Genomic DNA, 20,880 nt, shown 5'->3' with positions numbered 1-20,880 from the left:
TTTACATTCAGTTTGGGAAAACGTGTTGGCCATGAACGCCGCGAGAGCAGTCTGTTGCCGGGTGTCTTAGCTTGTTTGCTTCTTGCAGCGTAGCCGTTCCTGACAATGTATTCCGTTTTAATTAACGCGGTCTTGTCCAGCTCTCCTGACTACGACCTGCTGTTCGAGTCTCTGACCTGGCCGAGTGACTCGTGGCCAGCGACGGCGCGAGTGGAGGCGCTGACAGCTCTCATTGAAGGACTCGGACCAATTCTAGCCGAGTCGGACACTGCTCCGCTTTCAGCAGCGAAAAGAAGATCTATTGTGGATAAAATCGACTCGGTGGTTTGGACCCAGTGTCTACCTCTTCTCTCCAGGATATCCGCAGAAGCCGGCGAAGGCACGCGCTGCAGAGAGAGCACCGCTGCTGCCTGCAGACTCGTGAGTGTCTGTGTCCCGCTGTGTGACGAGTCCGTACCGGGCCGAGTAGCTCTGTCTGTCCTGCCTTCGCTCCAGCAGGAGGAGGAGGAGGTGCCCGGTCCAGGACGACTCAGTGTGGAGGTCGCCAGTGAAGTCCTGGCTGCTCTCATACCTTCTCTGGCAGCGGACGAACGGCTCACGCTCATCACCTTGTCATCCGCCTTGTCCTGCATCAAAACGCTGCCCGACGCTTTGGTCTCTAAAATCATCGTCAGGCTTCTCTTAACCGTGCTGAACTGCTGCAGCGGCGCGAGGTTGACGAGCGTCCTCCGGCTGGTCCTGGAGGACATGTGCAGCTGGCACTGCGCTGTCCGCACACAGGTGGTCGCGGAGCGGACACTGCTGTGTTTGACCGCAGTGTCAGACCACCTGCTGAAGCCTCGCAGCCTTCCCTCCTCCTCTTCCTCCTGTGAGCTCGACCCTCGTCTGTCCGTCCGGTTCTGGAGGATGGTTCAGGATGGACTGACGCACAGAGACGGCGTGTCACGAAAGAGGGCGTTGTACCTGCTGAAAATGTGCGTGGCCCTGTCTGAGGAGGAGGGGTTGGACTGTCCTCCCTCTCCATCAGAGGAAGGTGACGTGCTCAGATTTAGCTGACACTGTAACACTGGTGTTTTGTTTGCTTTCTCACAGTTGTATTTGTATTAATTGTTGCAGATGACATCTTGTTCAAATGGGCCCCTGACAGGAGTAAGTTGCTGAGAGAGTTCTGGGAGGACTACGCACTGGTGATGGAGACCCTGGAGGAAAACCAGGTGGGAAATCCCACACGACTGCTGCTTTGAGTTCAGAGATGGGAATCATGATGCAGTTTTGTAATCCTGATCGTCTCTGTTTTGTTTTCCTCTGCAGATTCATGTCGTCCGGCCAGTTCTTAACAGAATAGACACGTTGATCCAAACAACAGTAACTGATAGTCAAGGTAACGCTAGACTCGGGTTATATAAAGAAATACTTTAGTTTTGTTTGTTAAAACTTTATGATAAAAAATGGATCAGTTCATCCCATTGGTTCTCCGGAACCCAAAGTGCTGAACTGATCACATTCAATTTCCTAAACACACTTTTGATTGTCTTATTACAACCACTTGTAAGGAGAGATTTCAATTTACAAAAACATAAATGAGAAAATAAATGAAGGGCAACAGCCTTTTTTATTAATTGCAAACATTTTGTTCCCTTGAAACTATAATAAAGATACAAAGGCAACCTAATAGAAAAAAACCCAGTTATGTGAAGTGCCACCTGGTGGTGTGTACCTGCTCTCTGTATCAGTGCTCTGTGTGTGTGTCGCAGCTTCAGGTCAAGTCTTCTTCCACCCCTCCTGGCTGCTGTGTGTGTACCAGCGGATGTTCCACAGTGAGAATAAATCCCTCATGAGAGAGGGAGTGTGTCACCTGCTCGAGCTGCAGGTCCTCCAGCAGCCAGCCTTTGCTTTGGCCTTTTCTCAGGTACAGGCTCGGATACAATCCGTTCAGTGTGATTCAGAGTTATTCATATAATGTCACAGAAATCATTCCAAGTGCAAACTTCCCTCTTCTGTCGCTTTTGCTCCTCAGTTCATCGTTGGCCCTTTTATGGATGTTCTGTCTGAAACTTCGCTCTTTCACAAGTGAGTGTTTCAAAACACCAAGACAATAAATAAAATCAGGGATTTCTGTGTAATTAAGTTATTATTGTATTATAAGCGTTTTTCTGCACCAAGCCTCATGAACCCTCCTTCTGCCCACATGTAGGTCAGTTGGGCAGAGTGTAGGAGATTGTCCAGAGCTCGGGGCTAAATTGCAAGTCTTCATGACCACCTTCTTTACCAGTTTACCATCGGAGCATAGAGGTACAGGAAATCAGACGCTGCAGAGAATACATCTTAAAGCCCTGACTCACGTCTCATGGATACAACATTAAAATGCCCATTTCTTTTGCTTTGTAGGCCGTATGTTGCTGCAGATGATTCAGCAGCTGTGCTCTAAGCACTGGTGTGCGGTGCCCCTCCTCTTCCTCGCCCAGGCTCTGTCCACACTGCCTCCAGCTCCACTGCTGGGGATGGAGGGGCTCACGGCTCTCAGGTACCTCACGGTTACAGTTCCACGGACGGCGTCGTGGCTCGTCACGCTTGATATGGAAGCTCATCTAATCCGCTGTGTTTTACAGGGAGGTGCTGCGCAGCACCATGATCACTCATCAGGTCCTGCTGAGAGGTGCCGCTCAGTGCTTCTTGCTGAATAGCGCGCTCTGTCTCACAGAAGTGGTAGGAAATACATAGTTTACTTGATGCTTGAACACCTTATTATATAATATGACAGCACGATTGCAAACAGCATGATGATCATTCTGTTTATTTTTTTTCTTTGACTCTTAAAAGTACCATGCATTTCTTTTTTTAAGAGAATATGCTGTGAAGTTTTTTTATTTTGTTCAACGGTGGTGAAGGTCGAGTTATGACCACACAGGTGCTGATGCAATAGAACAGTATAAATTAATGTTTTAGTAGTTCATTTATATTGATGAACAGATAATCAATTAATCACTGAAGTCATTTATCAAGCCAAAATTAAATAATACAAATAAATTGCTAGTTTCACCTTATCAAATGTCAGGAGTTTTTTATTCTAAATGTAATGTAAAAACAGGCGAAAGGAAACCAAAATAATGAAAACATGTGACGAACAAAGGAAAAGTGCTTCGGCAAAGACGATCAGTGGTTATACTTTCATCTGATCGCCTCCAGAAATGTGCTCAGTAATATCAACCACGAACTTCAGCATCAGAAATGTCACGTTTAATTAATTCGTCCGACACTAACTCACCGTAGGGCTTCTATGCTGCATTGTGAGGTGTTTCTGTTATTTTGTCCAGCCCCTGAGCTTTCATACACAGCATTAAAAGTTATTGAACTGCATAATTGAAAAAAAAAAATCTCATTTCAGAGCGCAGTGACCCTCGATGATGTTTTTAGTTTCCTGGTGCATTTCCCTGCAGACGAGTCGCTTTCTAGAGGGACGCAGATTTGGAATCAGGTAGGATGCGTTGGAGACATTTGAAGGAACATTTGACCGTGTTAAGATGAGACTTTAGAGAAGTTGTATGATGGACTCATTTCTACCCTACATATTTGTGACATTGCTGCAGTTGTGTGCCTGGCTGTTGGACAATGAGGGCAGTTTCAAGCCCAGGATTATGGATGGAGATGGCACTGGTGCTGCCGCAAAGAAAGAAACCGTAAGAGGCTACGTTCAAAGCGAGATGCACACTTATCTCCGAGTCCCAGCGAGCGCAGGTAAGTCTGAAGTGGGACCGTCGTAGATTAAGTGAAGGATTCTATCTGTGTAGAGGTTGGTTTAAGTTAGTTTCCCCTGCTCTTCAGGTCACAGCGAGAGGTTACCTGACTCCAGAGAGGCTGATAAGTTGGCCAGGGCCATACTTCTGTGTGTGGACATGGAGCGGAATCAACCCGGGGCAAAGATCGGTACCGCTCTGGAGTCGCTGCTGTCTCCACTGCTGGACACCTTGAGCAGAGTCAGCACCAATATCTACCTGCCACTGCGCAAGAGTGACAAGAGCCTGCAGCTCGTGCTCCGACTGTTCCAGCTCGGAGGAACGCCGAGCTGTGAGCGTGTTGGAGAGGAGCAAGGTGTGTATTGACAACACTGATCCATTGTTTCGGCAGACAAGTCCACCCTCAAGCATAAGCAGGAGCTACAGTAGATGTATTGGTGCATTCATGCGATGAACAAATCGTTATACCTCTACTCCCAACTCATGTTCACTTGGTGCGCTATCGGGGGGAAAATGTCACACTATCTTTGTTATGCAATCTTACAAGGTGCTATGGGAAATATTTTTCTCCCATTGAAAAGTATCTTTGTGCTTTTTGACATTTAACAAAACAACATTTCAGGAATTGAGGGATTCTTGCTCTTTGTCGCTTTTTGCATCTTAGACTTAGGTCTGCTTGTAGTCTCTATTCCTTTCTTATTCAGTCTATGACACAACAATTGGTAAAGAAAAATACTTTCATAATATAATTTAGTCCAGCTAGATTCCAGAAATTCTGATGGTCAAATTGTTAAATTATAAATATGCCACGAGAACACGTCTCGGCCCTCATAAATTGATACCCTTCGTTAATTCATTCTCAGGGCGCTTTAAGCACTTGTGCATATGTTAAACGTAAAACTTAACTTTTCTTTACGTCTTCTTGTAGCAGTGTGCTTATAGTATTTCCTGTCATGGTTCATACATTAAGTGGCTCAGGAGTGTGTGACATTCGACTCTCCCCACTCTGCTTTTCACAGTGGATGACGTGACGGCTGCCACGAAGAGGCTGATTTTTAAACACGTCGATCCAATCCAGGAGTTTATCTTGAGGCGGCTGCTCGGGGAGCTGCAGGAGGTAAACGACCAGTCAAGCGAGTCACCGTGATTTCAGTTAGCATACGTTGCCCCGGTGGCTAGCGCTGACGTGTGCTGTTTTCTTTCCAGCTGTTTGATGTGGAGCGGGCAGAACTGTATCTGTGTGTCCTGAGGCAGATGGTGGTCCTGTACGGTTCTACACCAAAGCACCACATTGACATCCAGCAGACCTATTTCCCTAAACTCATCAAGTACAGCCTCAAGCTTCTGCAAGAACCAAACCAGCAGGTGCAAAAGCTCAGGCCGGAATATCATTATAAATCCGTTCGGTTGCTTGATTGTGTAACACAGATTATTTTCCCCTATTGCCAGATCCACTCTGTGGCAAACCAGGTGGTTAGAGCGGTGGCTATGGCGTCCCTGGCTACGGTATGTGGTCTCGTGGAGCAGGAAGTGATTGACGTGCATTCAGAGACCATTTCTGCTTTGAAATCACTGAATGACTACTTCTACAATCTAGCGTCGTCTTCCTGCCAAAGTCTGGGGAACTTAAATAAACGACTGCAAAAACCACAAACAGTAGACGGGTCAAGGTCAGTGAAAGTCTGCTTAGAGTGCTCAGGAAGCCTTAAAATGTGTGATAAATAAACACCAGACCGGCATGATGAGGTACAATCAGTCTTTTCTTCAGTGATGCAGGAGTGCAGGGTCGCCCGCTGCAGGACTGGGGACGCACAGCTGCCAACTATATGCGGGACCAGTGGATTTGTCTGAGCTTCCTGATGAAGGCTTTTGGGATTCCTGAGTCTGTAGAGATTTCCAACAACAAAGAGACTCTCAAGGCTGCTCTGAGCTGCGCTGTGGAGGCCCTGGCTCTGCTGCCCAGTGACCTGGTGCTGCCTGTGCTCACCTCTATGGAGACGGCGCTGCCACAAGTGAGTCTCAAAATTAATTTCGGTCAACTTTAAGCAATGCAAATGAGGTCTAACAAGGAGTTCCTTGCAGTCAGGGTATAAAGAATTTCTTACAAAAACTAAGGTAATATCAGGTGAAGTGTGTGTCTGATGAAGTGTCTGATTTGGTGATGTTTTGATCCCAGTTACTACTTTATGAGGAGGCCTTGTGTGTGGAAGCTGTGACTCTGAGCTGGGAGCTGGTGCAGGGGCTGAGCACGAACGCCCATGACTTCTGGCCGGCCCTTAAAGGCTTCATCTCCATGGCCTTCCACCCTAAACTGCTCGAGCTGACAGACACTTCTGCTCCGACACTTCTGGCCTCCTTGAAACAGGTGATTCAGATCCGGCTGGTTGACTTAGAAAGGTGCACTTTCAGCAATACATTTTCTATAATCTAATACATGCATGTGTTGTTTAGATCGCCACTGAGTTGATGGAGCTGTCTCAGTCAAAGAGCGGTGTGTTCGGTGTGCTGCTTCAACACTGCTGTCAGACATGGCTGCCCACAGACCGAGGCAGCGACCAGACTGTGTTTTCTAGTGTTTTCAGCCACATCAACATACTTACTGAGGCATGTGTCTATGGACCAGTGTTCAGGAGAGATCAGCGGTAACTCAAAACAGCATTTTCTCAGATATGTTACATTGTTTCTCTGGGCCTTTTTTATCTTTTTAAAATCGATTTATTCTTTTTCAAAGGCTCATCCAGGACGTCCAAACATATGTGGAGCGACTCGGTGAAGCGTGTGCCGCCAATGTTGCGGTTACAATGTGAGCTGCAGTTCTCTCCATGAAGCAATTTTGTGTTCTCCTTTTCTGGCTGTGATTTAACATAGTGCCACTAGAGGTCTCCTTTGGTGTGCAAATGATTTCACACTTCAAACTTGTGTTTTCCAGCGATAACAGGGATGACCAGTTGCCCCGCACATGTGTACTCGCTTTCCTCAGCCGCCTGGATTCCTCTAATCTGCAGCATGAAAGACTGATGGAGGAACTAGTTATGGATTTGTTAAAAAAGGTAAGCTATCGTAGGTAGTGTCACATACTTATTTATTAGTCTTAATAATTTCCCAATTTTCAAAATATAGTACGGTATATTAAATGTATGCAAAATCACAAATATAATCATTTTAACACAGTTTTGTGAAGCAAAATCCATAAATGATTATATCATCATGACACATTTCCAATGAAAGTCAACAAACAAGAACACTCTGTTATTACCAGTCTTAAGGATTTGTGTCTCTTGAGACATCTGAGAATAGTGTCCAGATGTGTTGATCATGACGTTTCATATTGCGACCTTAAATCATCTCACCCTCTCTCCTAACGTCTCCCAAACAAAATGTGATACTACGTTCATGTATTGCACTTTTTCGTTAAGATAATAAGTTGAACATCCGTTAAGGCTCATTTAACAACGCTTAACCCCATTTTCCATTGTCTCCTTCACCCCACCCCCTCCAGGATAACGACATCTCAAAGTCAAAAGTGCGTTACTATAGCAACTCCCTGCAACATCGTGTGAAAAACAGAGTGTGGCAAACACTGCTGCTGATGCTGCCCAAACTCAGAGCGGTAGGACAATCACACTCGTACTTACAATCACACAGGAAATGACCACTCAGATACTAACACTGTGTGTGTTTGTGTGTGTGTGTGTGTGCAGGAGTTTGTCGCCACTGTGCTGAACTGTGTGTTTGAAGCTGGATTCTGCAGCAACCACGCCTCGGTCAAATACCTGATCGAGTGGATGATGATTCTGATCCTCGTCCGCTATCCGCATCACATTGACAGCTTTTGGGCCTGTTTCAGCAGGGTGAGCTCCCACTCTGGTCACCTACCAACCAGAAAACACCGCATCATGAGTGAAATCGTTGAATTATTCTGTTTGTTTTTTTGTTTCTGCACAGGATCATGACAAGACCAAGACCAGCATCTGCACCTTCTTGTCAGTCCTGGTGCATTTCAATGTCATCATTCCAAATCTGAAGGACAAGGTGAAGCCTTTTGATGTTTTCCCTCCACTCACACAACATTCTCCTTGCACCGCATCTCTATATCTACTAAGATCTCTCTCCCCCTGTGTGTTAAAGGAGGTGCATTTGCGTAAAGCGCTGGACGTCATCCTGCAGTGGTGTTTCAACCATAACTTCAGTGTGCGTCTGTATGCCTTACTGGCCCTAAAGAGGGTGTGGAGCTTGGCCGGGGTCCAGGCAGAGGAAGGGGCCGGTGGGTTGGGAGGACTGTCCGCTGTGATCAAGGCCTGTCTGAACCAGGCCGAGGCCATGCAGAACACCGGGTGAGAGTGGGACAGCTACAACAGTTACAAAAGGTATGTTGTAGTGTGTTAATGTATTTCTTTGAGCATGCATTTGTTCTCTCACCTTTTTTTAGAAATGCCAACAAGAACTGGACGAGGATTCAGGAGCACTTCTTCTTCGGTGCCTTTCATCCTATCAGGGATTACAGTGTTGAGGTTTGCTCCTATGTTTCTGCTGAACAAATTAAACCAGCTAAAATACAGTAAGGTAGTGTCACAAAAAACTTGTTTTCTGCCTGTGTTTTTCTCTGCTAGACCATATTCTATACGTTCCCCAGTCTGTCAGAGATGGCGGATGATGAGTGGATTCCACCCTGGAAGTTTGAGAAACTGTTGTGTTTCTCTGAAAGTCCATCTTTTCCTTTGAGAAATCCTGCTGCTGACCTGAGCCAGCTCCAGCCTGGAGACTGGATCCAGCAAGACAAAGGTATAGTAGCCCCCTTTTTACAAGCAGCAGGACTACTTGATACAACATACCACAACCTGACCTCATCTCTGATTGACTGGTTGCATCTCCCAGGCGAGCAGAATAAGGAGGAACGCTGGGCCGAGGTGCAGAAGAAGATCACTCCCTGGAGGTTGGGGATCCAGGAGCAGGAGCCTGAACTTCAGCTGGTTCCACAACAGAGGGCCGCTCGACTGGGCAAGCTGCACGGTGCCTTGCTGGTGGTGGCCTCACTTATCGACAAGCCCACCAATCTAGGAGGTCAGGAGCAGCACTTCTTTACACTTGCATCTTTACTTCTTCTTCTTCAGGACATGATGTTATTTGTGTAATAGTGTGAAGAACATTTCAGGCTTTTGTTTGGTTTCACAATGACGATCTGGGCAAAGAGGTCAAACACAGCTGTGGCTAAAACCAATCACTTGAGCCCTCTTATCAGGTAATGTGTGGTTTAGACAGGGAATGCCCAGCTTTAATCACAGATACTCCTATTTTATGTTCTCTGCAAGTGTACTCCTTTGCTTTTGTCTGGGATGATAAGGGGCTGAATCAATCCGAATTTGTTTATAGAGGAAAAGAGCCATTTTCAAAACCAATATTGATACTGGATGATGCAAGCAGGACCATTAGCTTAGCCGTTCTGTAAATGTTTTACTTGAAATTGCCCTGTGTTGCCATTACAGATGTACATTTTTATATCTGTCTTTTCCCATGAGAATAGAATGGTACTCTTTTTTTGCAGAGTCATCGCTGCCACAGATTATGTAAAAAAAAAAGTCCCCTTCCTACTTTTAGATGTCACGGTGCATTTTCTTTAAACCATAGGGTCATATTGTGGTAATTCATATTTCAGTTCCTATTTAGATAGATATCAGACTCATTTGTTTATTTGTTGTTGCTTCAGGTCTGTGCAGGACCTGTGAGATCTTTGGGGCCAGCGCTCTGGTTCTCGACAGCCTCCGCCACGTCACTGACAAACACTTTCAGTCCCTGAGCGTCTCGTCTGAGCTGTGGCTTCCTCTGTTAGAGGTAAAGTGCATAAAACAATCTCACATTTCACTCTAGAGATCATGATGTCTGCTCCGTCTATAAGCTTCCCCCCAGTGGGCTAGTGACCTGAGATGTGTGATTTTGACCGGCTAAGCTCAGGGTTTAAATGATCTCAGTCAAAATCAATGCTGAGAGCACGCAGGGGACAGAACAGATGGATGCCGAAGCCAATGCAGCAGTAAGCGGTAGTTTTTCTATTGGGTAACTTGAGTCTCCAAGAAAATATATTTTTCTATATGATATTATGGTTTCAATAACTAAATGAAGTTATGATGCTGTGTGCCTTGGTCGTGATCTAGAAAAATTCTGGTTCATTTGAAACGTTTTAAGAGGCGCATCAGGGGTTCTCATTTAGAAGTGGCGGATGCTAAATGCTACCTCCACTTGAGCTTCACCCAAGCTCTTTCTTTAGTCATCAATTTTTGAGCTTTCCGTCTCTTGTATAGTAAAAAGTCTTCGGTAGTCTCAGATTTGTCTCTCTGAAACCTGCCGGTACCCCGATGTTCATCCAAATCGGGAGCATCTGTTCATCTTCTTTATGGAGCAGAAAAAAGTGAACATCTGCTTTTTGATGAGGTTAAAATGTGACCGGCTGGAGTAGCAGATTTTCACAAAGCAGATTTTGTGAATCATTGCTTAAAATGGAAAGATTATTATTAAGATTCTGAACTGTATCTGTTCATCAGGTGAAGCCAATGGAGCTGAGTGACTTCCTGCAGCTAAAGAAGAGTGAAGGGTACTGTATCGTTGGAGTGGAGCAGACGGCCAACAGTCGGAGCCTCCAGGACTACCAGTTCCCTGAGAAGACCCTGTTACTTTTGGGGTAGGTTTCTGAAGCAAGTATGCTTTTTTTAAGAAATGGGGTTGCAAACAACAAGGTTGCTCCACCTTATTGTGTTGGAGGGTTTGTGTGCCCCAGTGAACCCGTGTTGATGGGGGCCATAGCTCCTGGTATGTTCTCCTAAGGCAACGTGGTCCCATGGGAGGAACCAGACCAATTCACTAACCCTATATGAGTCGGCCACAAAAGAGTTGTACGTGAAACGTCACCTCTCTGCCAATAAAACGGGTGGCTGAAATAGTAATAAAGTTCCTTGACGGCAAGGCGCCATTGTTGAATGAGATATTCTCTGAGATGCTGAAGTCTATGGACGTTATTGGGCTGTCTTGGCTGAAACGCTCTTCAGTGTTGCGTGGAGGTCGGGGACAGTGCCTGTGGACTGGCAGACCGGGGTGGTGGTTCCCCTTTTTTTAAAAAGGGGAACCGGAGAGTTCGCTCGAATTATCTGAGTATCGCACTGCTCAGCCTCCCTGAGAAAGTTTATTCAAGGTTGCTGGAAAGGAGGCTCCGACCGATTGTCGAAACCTCAGATCCAAGGCGAGCAATGCAGATTCCGTCCTGGCCGTGTAACAGCGGACCAGCTCTTTACCCTTGCAGGGTTATCATTCAGCACGCAGTGGGCGGTTGGCAGCCGAGTGTAAAGCGGTCGGGATGAACCTCGAAATCTGAGGCCACGGTTCACTGCTAGAAAACGACAGATTACGGCCTTCGGATTGGACCCCAGACGAGGGAGTTCAAGTATCTCCAGGTCTTGTTCACGAGTGACGGCATGTGATGAACAGTCGGTTTGATGTAGGAGTCATCAGTGATGCGGGCGTTGTACCAGACTGTTGTAGTGAAGAGGGAGCAGAGGCAGAAGGCAAAGATCTTCTGAGAGAGGGACCAGCTAAGGTGGTTCGAGCATCTGATGAGGATGCCTCTTCCTTTTAGAGGTTTTCCAGGCACGTCCAACTGGTAAGAGGCCTCGGGGTAGACCCAGACCTGGGAACGCTTTGGAGTTGCACAGGAAGAGCTGGAAGACAATGCTGGGGAGAAGGAGGTCTGGAATACCCTCCTAAGCCTGATAAGCGGAAAGATAATAGCCCCCCTTCCACCATTTCTGGTTTCTGGTGTGTCTCCCCCCCTTAGCCTATTGTCCTCCAGGTAATGGATTACAGTCTCACATGGGAACAGATAGACTGGGTCGTGTACAAGCTGTGATAACGTTTTCATCAATGCGAGAACCTACTCCCAATCAGTCTCAGCCTCTGTCTTCCCATGTCCTTTGTGACTTTCACTCAGATAAAGGTGTGAGCTGACGAAGCTATTTAATGTTGTGTCACCGGTTGAGAGTGTTCCCCTGCGGGGCCTGCGCCTCTCCTCCCCATGGTGTACCTGTCGAGGCATGCTGGACTGTAATTGGTTCTCCCTGAGGAGGAGAACACAGGAAATAAATGACACAAACCAACACACGCAGAGTGATGAAAGCAGCAGAACAACCCTCACCTCCATCTAGTGTAGTTTGAGCTGTGACGCTTCCCTGTGGCTTTCATCAGTTGGGACATTGAACCATTTGTAGCCACTCAGAAGGGAACATGACTGTAATTATAAGCAGCATGATTCACTCTCCTCGCTAAATGTGCACTGCAGTCGTGCAGCTGGCCTGGCAAGCGAAGGGAAGGGAGGGGTTAATATTGATCACGTCTGTGTAGGTGTCCTGTTCAGTCACAGAGGTGTGAGTAGCTCTGTTAGCTTAAACAGCCCGCGTGTGAGCTGAATCTCGAGTGCTCTCACAGCTGTTCCCCCCCCCCCCCCCCACCACAGCATGACCAGCTCTAACCTCTCATCAGGCCGCTATTGTCTCACCCAGTTGCACTCACTATAAATGTAGCTCATCAAATCAGGCTTTCTTACTGTGTGGCACCCTCTGTGGACTCCCCAAACTCATTACCTCTTAATGTTTGCTTTGCATGGCACCGTATTGCTGGGTCGCAGTATATACTCAGCCGATTACAGTTTGAATGGCTCTTGGACTTGAGCTCATGAGTTGTGTAAATGATCAAGGATTAAGTTGGCTGCTCAAGCTAAGGTTTCTTAAATGAAATCAACTGGATGACATTGTTAGGCCTCATGAAAGCTGAAATTAAAAAAACATCCAGGCACAAAAACCCATTGTGGGATGTGGTAAAGATGTGACAGATCAGGGTTAAACTGAGGGAACAGACGGCCTGATGCTTTATATCAGATATGAAGAAGTCAATGTTGCCTTATTGCCGACAGGATGCTCATTCCATTGTAAGTCATTTACTTTCATGACACAGAAGTGCCCATAAAATGTCTCTTCTGAGGTTAGTCTACATTCCAGTGGGTTTTGTTATGTTCCTGTGAATTATCTTTTCTCTCTTACAAAAATCTAATTTAACGGAATAATTTAATATTTTGTAAAATAGGCTTATTTTTTGTATAGGATGAAAAGATGAATACCACTCTCTTGTTAAATAAATATGTAGCTCTAGCCAACAGCCACTTAGCTTAGCATAAAGACTGAAAATATGAGGGGAAACTAAAGATAAGAAAATAGACCCACCAGCACCTCTAAAGCTCACTAATTAACATCTTATAATTATCTCTTCATGCAAATATCTGCAAGAAATAAACTAATCATATTTTACTTTAATTATTCCTTTAAAGATATCTATAAATCAGCACCAAATAACTCGGCTCTTAGTGGCTTCATTACAAACTGTGTGGCACCGAACATGAAAAACTAATTTGTAAACTAGAAGCAAAGTGTTCCTGTTTCTTTGTCCCACTCTACAGTTTGTCGGTTTTCTCTGTTCCTTCTTACAGCAATGAACGAGAAGGCATTCCCGCCAATCTACTTCAGATGTTTGACGTGTGTGTGGAGATCCCTCAACAAGGGGTCACCCGCTCACTCAACGTGCATGTGAGCGCTGCCCTGCTGATTTGGGAGTATACACGGCAACATCTCACCTCTGGCTCAGCTGAAGTCAACGCAGAACCTGAAAACTGAAGGAAGGAAACCAGCAGTGCAGCACAACGGCCGTGACATTTGAACTCCAGATGTTTCACCCCACCTGCTCCTCTCTGGTAGCAAGACTGAGAAGCACCTTGTGACCACACGCTATACAGTTAATGCCACGACTTAAAGGATTTCCATGTTCTGTCTGGTTTTATTGTGGTGTCAGCAGTCATCAGTGCTGCTCTTGTGCCTTAATGAGAGTCATGAATAGAGATCGGCTCCGGTTATTATATGTAAATATTCCACCGGGCATGCTGTTATATTAATGGAGGCAATCTCTGTGTTGGCAGAGCCGAGGCATTAAAGGAAATGTTCCCCTTTGAAGGGGAAAGGCCTTGTTTATATGAGCAATTATTCCTCATGGCACCAGGACCGGACTATAATGTCCATACCCAGGAAACTATCACACATAATATAGAACTGCTACTTTTATGTTTTCATTGCAGGTTGTGATTTTAAATGGCTCTTTTGTTAATAAAGTTGAATAAATAAAACTTTGACATTGTTATCCATTTCATGTCCCTGTGACTTTTCATTTATTGTGGTTGGAGATTGCATCAACCAAGGAAGCACAGAGGGGGTTAAATACGGTTCAGTAGGTGCTCGTGCATCCTCCTCCCTCCCCTTCCATCAGTGAAGGAGTCGGTTCACCTGGAGACCGTCCGACCAGAGGGGGAGCAGATGGAGCACATTCGATCACACTCATTTGTTTTTCCGTCAAGTCACGCTTGTACGTGGCTCATCATGTGAGGATTGCAGTTGTTTTTGGGTGGGACATGGATGACCTGGAGGGCTCCTGGTCGGTGTCCCTGCAGGCAGCAGCGGTAGCGGTCAACGCGAGCTGGACGGAGGGCGCGGGGCTCGGTGTGTCCAGGCAGACCCAGCTGGTCCTGGAGATCCTCATGGTGCTGATGTGTTTGTGCGCTGTGACAGGTAAAGACTTCCCCTTTTTTATTTATTTTAACCACACAATGTCCCGCTTAAAGTTTTCGATAATCACCTTACAGTAGGCCTACCTTTTACAGAAAAACATACATTCTGCATTATTTTTCTTTGTTCCATCACCTCTACGAATAACTCAGTGACCTAATTTGTATGACTGCACAAATGGAAAATTCTTAATATCTTGCGTCGGATGAAATTGAAAAGTTATTTGACATGAAATATTTGTATTTTGGCAGTTTATGAAATCTTGTCAAAAGTTCTGTGGCACCCTTAATACATTATGGGCTTTATTAGTGGTTAATACACATTTACTTATGCTATAAATATTCATAATCCATTAATGTGTTCGTTAATGTGTTCATCCTCCCCCAGCACGACATTTAAAGTATCTTTATTTAGCTCTTTAGTTCATTAAAAAGAGCTTCTGGATCTAAATGAATTGTTGAAATGTTGTAAAACGATTTTTTATCAAAGGCTGAGTTGACATTTGAAACTACATGGTTGATTTGAAAGTTTCCCATTTCCCCTTTTTAAAGGACTTTCATTTATGACTGCAGGCTTGATGAGTAATTAGAAAGTCAGAAGCTCACGGGCTTTTAATATTGAATTTATTGACATTTTAAACTGCTAAACTGATTGCCCACTGTTGCGTTTTCAAAATGTAAATGTCAAAGCTTTTATTTCCACCACCACCAACACACAATAGATGTGAGTGGAATTGTGTTGGTGGTGGCAGAAATATTGTATTTCAATACCTGAAGAAATGAATCCATAATTATCTGCATGGAAAAACCGACCCTCTAGTTAAATTTCTTAAATACTTGCACGACTGCACAATGAACTAACAATCATGGGCTCAGCATTCTGCAGTGCTGTAATGTACAATATCAACATATCAAAGTAGTCATTTTGTTTTGCTTGTTTCCTTGTTATTCAGAGCTGTTTAGATCAAATTCAGACTGTCCACACTTTTCTGAATTCAGTTATTAAATCACAGGTTTACTACTGTGTGTGTAAACTGTGTTGTATTTCCGTATAGGTAATATCCTTGTTATTGTTATTGTGGCTGCAACCAAGACTTTCCACTCGGTGACGTCAGTGCTGATCATGAACCTGGCCGTCAGTGACCTCCTGGTGGGCGTCGGAGTGATGCCTTTTGTTGCTTTGTCCGTCATGAACCGTGGATGGGTGGATTGTACCGTACGTCACCTCTCGCCAGTAACACAAAATGCTTTACAGTCATGTACATTGCAGCATTAGTGTCTTGACATGACCTGAAGCTGACCTCATAACACTGTGTGCATGTGATGAGATTCTGTCTCTCTCTCCTGTCTGACAGGACCTCTGTCTGTACGTGGGTTACACCTCCTCTGTGTACTGTACAGCCTCTGTACTGACATTGGCAGCTATCGCCCTCGACCGCTACCACTCCATCATGGACTGCCTGCTCTACAACTCCCGCTGCACCCTGTGGAGAACTTGCGCTGTGGTCCTGTGGATCTGGCTGCAGGCTCTGGTGACCAGTTGTCCTCCCCTGCTGGGCTGGAGCTCCGTCAGCTATGTGGTTCCCATGTTCAGCTGTGCGGTCAACTGGGCCAGCAGTCCCAGCTACACAGCCTTCATGGCTGCCCTGTCGTACCTCATCCCGGCAGTGGTCATCCTCTTCTGCTACGTGAACATTGTCAAGGTGGCCCGCAGCCATGCCAGGAGGATTCACACATTGGAGGACTCCGTCCAGCGCAGCAGGAATCCAAGCTCTGCCTTCGCTCCTGGTGATTCCTCTCAACAGCACCGTGGGAGCCTCCACAGCAGCCCCTCGACACTGATTTATCATGTGAGTGGACAGTTTGTGTCTGAGGTCAGTAGAGAGGAGGGGGATTATACCAGCCCTCCTCTCCCTGAATCGACGACAGAGCAGAGTAACCCTTCATCCAGACGTTTGTTCTCCTTCCTGGCTCAGAGCGCCTCCCGGCCGCCGCTGCCGAACTCCCATCAGCACCAGAGCCAGCATGGACTGGTGCGTCTCTTTCTGGTCATCGCAGCCTTCTTCCTCTGCTGGACACCATACATAGGCGTGGCCCTGGTTCAGGCCACAGAAACTGCAATCTCGGGCCAATCCAGCCTCGTCCCACCCTCTGCTGTCACCTTTTCGTACTGGCTGGTGTTGCTGAACTCTGACATCAACCCGCTGCTGTACGCTCTGCTCAGCAAACGTTTCCAGGGCGCTCTTCAGTGTCTCAGGCAAAAAATAAGAGCGCGCCTGGGGAGTGTGGTGGGCAGCGAGGGGGAGGTCAGAGCAGGGGGAGATGAAGGCAGGAGCACTCTGACCACCACCCATCCTGGTCCGCCTTCCAGCTCTGAGAGTTCAACCTGTGATGACTCCAAGTATTCCTCCTCCATTTTTACCGTCAGCGCTGACTTCAAACATCACTCTACCTCCCCGTCCTTCTCAGTGTGGCAAGATGCTGGAGGTGAAGGGAGGGTGGACTGCCTGCAGGTCCCCTCTCGGCCACAGGATGGCAGCAGATTACCTTTCTCTGCTCTGACCAGGGAGCGTCAGGCCACTTTCTTCTACGGACAGATAACAGTCAGAGTAGAGCATGATGTTTGTTAGTCTAACACCTGCAGATGCTGTTGTGGAAACACTCTTATAGGACTAACAATTCTTTTTTTTATTATTGATCAATCTGTTGTTATTTTACTCAGTTAATTGATTAATCATTTGGTTCAGAAAATGTCATAGAAGACCAGCAAATATTCACATTTAAGAGGCTAGAATCTGATTTTTGGGGGCATTTTCACTTAAAAAGACTTAATCAATTAGGAAAGTAGTTGCCTATTCTATTTCTGACAGTTCATTTTTCGATAATTTCAGCTGTAACATATACGACATGTTCAAATGTCTTCTGTTGTTCACCTGATGTTCTAAAAGCCCTAAATATTCAAGAACATATTCAATATATTAAAAGATTACCAAACTTATCTGCAGATTAATTCAATATTGATCTATTAATCAAATTATCGTTTCATCTCTATAGCGGAGATCACTACCTTTTTTTCAACCTGTCATGTTGCCTGTGGCCATTTCTAGTGATCACACTGTAGCGCACAGTAGAGACACTGAGGAGAGAACAAACCTGGACAAGGAAGTGTATTGAAAAGAAATCTTTTTATATAGTACATGTGATTACACTTGAAGACACCCAACAGTTGATCTAATAAACCCATCATTTATTCACGCTCTAAATATTTCCTCCTCAAATGTGATAATCATATGTTGCATCTTAGTGTAAAAATCATCATTCCTTACAAAGGTTTACATTTATGTCTAGCAATAATTCCAGAGGAATACAATATCATAATTTATTGTCATAGATCATGACAATGGGAAACAGTGCTAATGTTTTCTATTGCAAAACAAAGAAAAGGCAGTGAAGTGGACTTCAGCTGTATCTGCTCATACAGTATGGGCATGCTCGTCCTGCAGATGTCGCTCACTGTCCTCTCGAAGGTCAGCAACCAAATGCAAAAAAAAATATATAAAAAAGTCCTGTAAGATGAGTCAAGAGTTTGTTCCAAAAAAAAACTCAGTCAGATGAGTACAAGAAGGTATTAAAGAGTGTCTCTGCAGCGGTTTGTGGTGGCACTGTAAAAAACCGATGGCACGTAGCGAGCATGTGTGGTCGAGTGATGGTCATACATTCACAACAAGGCAGAGTTACCACTAGTAGCTTTGCAAGGCGTGTGCCTCAGTCCGTCTCAGGTTCATCTGGGTTGTTATCTTGCCTCAGAAATGGGATTGATGGAAACGGATGGTAAACCGATGCAGTAAGACAAAAAAAAGCAGAGGCGGACAAATGGGAGTTATTCTCATGTGTTGGCACACCTCTTCTCAAGCCACAGTGAGACGTCTGTCTGTTATTTTCAACAGGAAAAGAAAAAAATTAAGTGATAATTGCTGCAAATTCATTTGTATGCATATATGTCTAGAAAGTTAAACGTGATAGGAATTCAAAGGGAGGCTCAGTGATAGCTGTGGTTGATGGTCAAAGTTATTAAAGGGGTAGTTCCAAGTTTCCTTATAATAAGCTGTTAGCGCTTTTTAATCCATCCAAAGATGTGTATACCTGACACATTATTTGTGAATATGGGCCAGTTAATAGTTTTGACAGCTTACGGACAGTTAAAAACACATTTTATATTATATTTTATTGACAATACATGTCCTTTTTAATACATGTATTACCTATATTGCTTAGTTAATAAACTGTTTGCTGCCCGTGTCTCAGCGGCAGAAAATGTGAGGCAAGTGCTTTATTGATGGACTGGAAGCACGCACACTTTTTGACAAACAAATCTCAACCATCTCATGCATTGAAAAAAACGTCTGCAATGGAGATACTGGTTTTAGATCTCTCGTGACTTAACTGTGAGCCTGAGCAACGGGTGGCGGCATCGACAGAGACGGAGTTTCGCCCGAGGAAAGCGCATAACCGCAGGGGGCCAATCAGTGTGGCCAAAAAAGGACCCCATCTCTCAGGGATGGACAGACGGAGAGGGGTTGCGAAAGCTTCCTCATCTCCGATTGATCCTCAGGTGTTCAGACAAGTCCCTTCACACCAAATGAGCCCACTGGGTCCACTGCTCCAGGACATCCACGGTGTGATACACAGCTATGTACAGTGCACGGAAAGGCAGGTGTTTGTCATTACGTTTACACCTGAGGGACGCCACTGTGGGCCTCCCTTTTTGTTTTCAGGCATTTAGCATTTTAGGCATTCTTCTTTGGATCTTAAAGGTGTGTACGGTAATTGTGTACACGTTAAGGACAAGCAAGTCCACATGGAGTTAGGCCTGCCTCCAGAAAGTCTTTTTTTTTCTTCTTCTTCTTCTCAGAACTGAAAGATATCAGGCAAGTTGGCAAGTCTTCCCAGGCGCAAGGATGTAGTGAATCCATGGAATGATTAAGAGGTACAGCAAAATTAATACACGACTCAATCAGTTACACCTGATAATCTTTTGGGTAAGAAGGGTAACAATTAATATTGTCCGTGTCCATGCACCAACTCTGATAACTTCTGTGTGGAATGGACACCAAATGAACGATACACAGTCGGCGCCTCCCGCATCTCCCCCTTTGACCGAAATGTTACTGATCAGAGGGCAGTCTGAGATACTCCTTCCATTCAGGGAGGGCAGCTCACCACACAGGTCAAATGTCACCATTTTAATTTAAAATGAACGTTAACGTGTCTCCCTCCCTTTGTCTGTCTGTGTGTTAGGTATGTGTTTGCGTGGTAACATTTCATGGAGTCAATGTGCAAATGTTGACATGGGGGCCCTGGCTCTCCCTCTCCAGTTGAGCCCCGTGGTGGCGCCCGCCTCTGCACTGCCCTCTGCCGGCTCGTCACGCTTGCGCAGCTTTGTGCTGAGCTGGATGATGCACTGGTCCCAGTCCTCAGGGAGCAGCAGCATGAGGAAACCCAGGCAAATGATGAACACGGCGATGAGGCGCACTGTGTTGAAGTTAATTTCGCACGTGTAGAGGTCCACCACTGTAAAATGAAGAGGATGCATTCGTGTCAGCATATGAAGGAATTTGTTAATATTCTAATTAACAAACAAGAATTAATTTAGAAGTGAATTTAGAAAGTGGAAGAATGAAGAAGTTTGTCACAGAAAACCATGCAATGTGAATTTGAAATCTACATTCTATTCATCAAATATAGATGAATACTTTTGGGGGGGGGGATTTCAATGCCATCAGATATTTAATGTTGGCCGGATCTAAAAAGTTAAGTCCGGGAGGAAAGCCAAGAGACTTACTGGCATTTACAGGAACACTTAGGACGATGCCAAGGGAGATTAATGTCGGGTACGTAATCGCTATGCCAAAGTTCACCAGGACGTTGAAAGCTGTGGGAAGAAGCACAATCAGAGCAGCAGCTGGCTACACAATGAGGGTGTGAAACCACAAAACCTGAAAAAGCTATGTTCATTTGTTGCATAATCGTTGTGGTATCAGATTTCTGATACCACAACATTGCTTCACGTGTCATCTTTCCGTACCAAACTGCAGGCCTGCGACCCCACAGAGGTAGGCCCAGGGGACGTCTGCGAGTGAGCCGATGTACTCCACATGTGTAAAATACAGGATGACCGGCACGAAGCTGATGAAAACAAAGTTGGCGCTGCCAACGATGCTCAGAAAGAGCGCAGCCTCTCCAAACTTGGCACTGCCCAGGACCATCTTGAAGAGCACCTGAGGACAAAAAGGGAGGGGAGTCGTGAATGCACAAAATCTGCCCCCTTAAGGAGCAGAGGGATATTGCAGAGGGGTGCATCTGCCAAGCACTTGCCACGTCTCTGGCACAGGGCCGCTGCTGTCTGTTTATCACATTAGGCAGCACAGACAGCAGGGCAGAGGAGACCTGAGCCCTGTCAAAATATAGCTATCTGTCCCGTAACCTCCTTGATCGGGACATCGC

The 20,880-nt window shown here is 45.6% G+C and overlaps 3 protein-coding genes across 4 annotated transcripts in view; 2 read left to right on the top strand and 1 right to left on the bottom strand.

Moving 5' to 3' along the window:
* Positions 1–105: 105 nt before the first annotated feature.
* Positions 106–13,810, top strand: tarbp1 (TAR (HIV-1) RNA binding protein 1; the record flags this gene model as incomplete). The annotated part of the gene is made up of 29 exons (XM_079169244.1): positions 106–1,033; positions 1,117–1,214; positions 1,312–1,381; positions 1,761–1,909; positions 2,018–2,070; positions 2,195–2,292; positions 2,389–2,524; positions 2,610–2,706; positions 3,386–3,475; positions 3,588–3,735; positions 3,823–4,089; positions 4,754–4,851; positions 4,941–5,099; positions 5,184–5,404; positions 5,503–5,746; positions 5,911–6,099; positions 6,186–6,376; positions 6,466–6,537; positions 6,664–6,784; positions 7,234–7,344; positions 7,436–7,585; positions 7,680–7,766; positions 7,863–8,068; positions 8,164–8,245; positions 8,345–8,516; positions 8,610–8,795; positions 9,439–9,563; positions 10,271–10,407; positions 13,255–13,810. The coding sequence occupies 29 exons, from the start codon at positions 106–108 to the stop codon at positions 13,436–13,438; spliced, it is 4,869 nt and encodes a 1,622-aa protein (XP_079025370.1). The 3' UTR covers positions 13,439–13,810.
* Positions 13,811–14,223: 413 nt separating this feature from the next.
* LOC306702628 (5-hydroxytryptamine receptor 1D) lies at positions 14,224–17,006 on the top strand (the record flags this gene model as incomplete). The annotated part of the gene is made up of 3 exons (XM_079168268.1): positions 14,224–14,380; positions 15,432–15,592; positions 15,732–17,006. 3 exons carry the CDS (start codon positions 14,224–14,226, stop codon positions 17,004–17,006), a joined length of 1,593 nt encoding a protein of 530 aa, XP_079024394.1.
* Positions 17,007–19,705: 2,699 nt separating this feature from the next.
* The window catches only part of slc35f3b (solute carrier family 35 member F3b), a gene marked incomplete at both ends in the record, with an annotated part of 44,233 nt that continues 43,058 nt past the window's right edge, over positions 19,706–20,880 (bottom strand). For both annotated transcript variants that reach the window (XM_079169303.1, XM_079169304.1), the window contains 3 exons: positions 19,706–19,947; positions 20,219–20,308; positions 20,462–20,654. In XM_079169303.1, the coding sequence (XP_079025429.1) occupies positions 19,706–19,947; positions 20,219–20,308; positions 20,462–20,654 (525 nt within the window). The remainder of the gene's footprint in view (positions 19,948–20,218; positions 20,309–20,461; positions 20,655–20,880) is intronic.

The sequence above is a fragment of the Pholis gunnellus genome, assembly GCF_910591455.1.
Source record: "Pholis gunnellus genome assembly, chromosome: 11".
NCBI classification, from domain to species: Eukaryota; Metazoa; Chordata; class Actinopteri; order Perciformes; family Pholidae; genus Pholis; species Pholis gunnellus.
The sequence above is the reverse complement of the archived record's forward strand: the minus strand, read 5'-3'. Positions and strand labels throughout refer to the sequence as shown.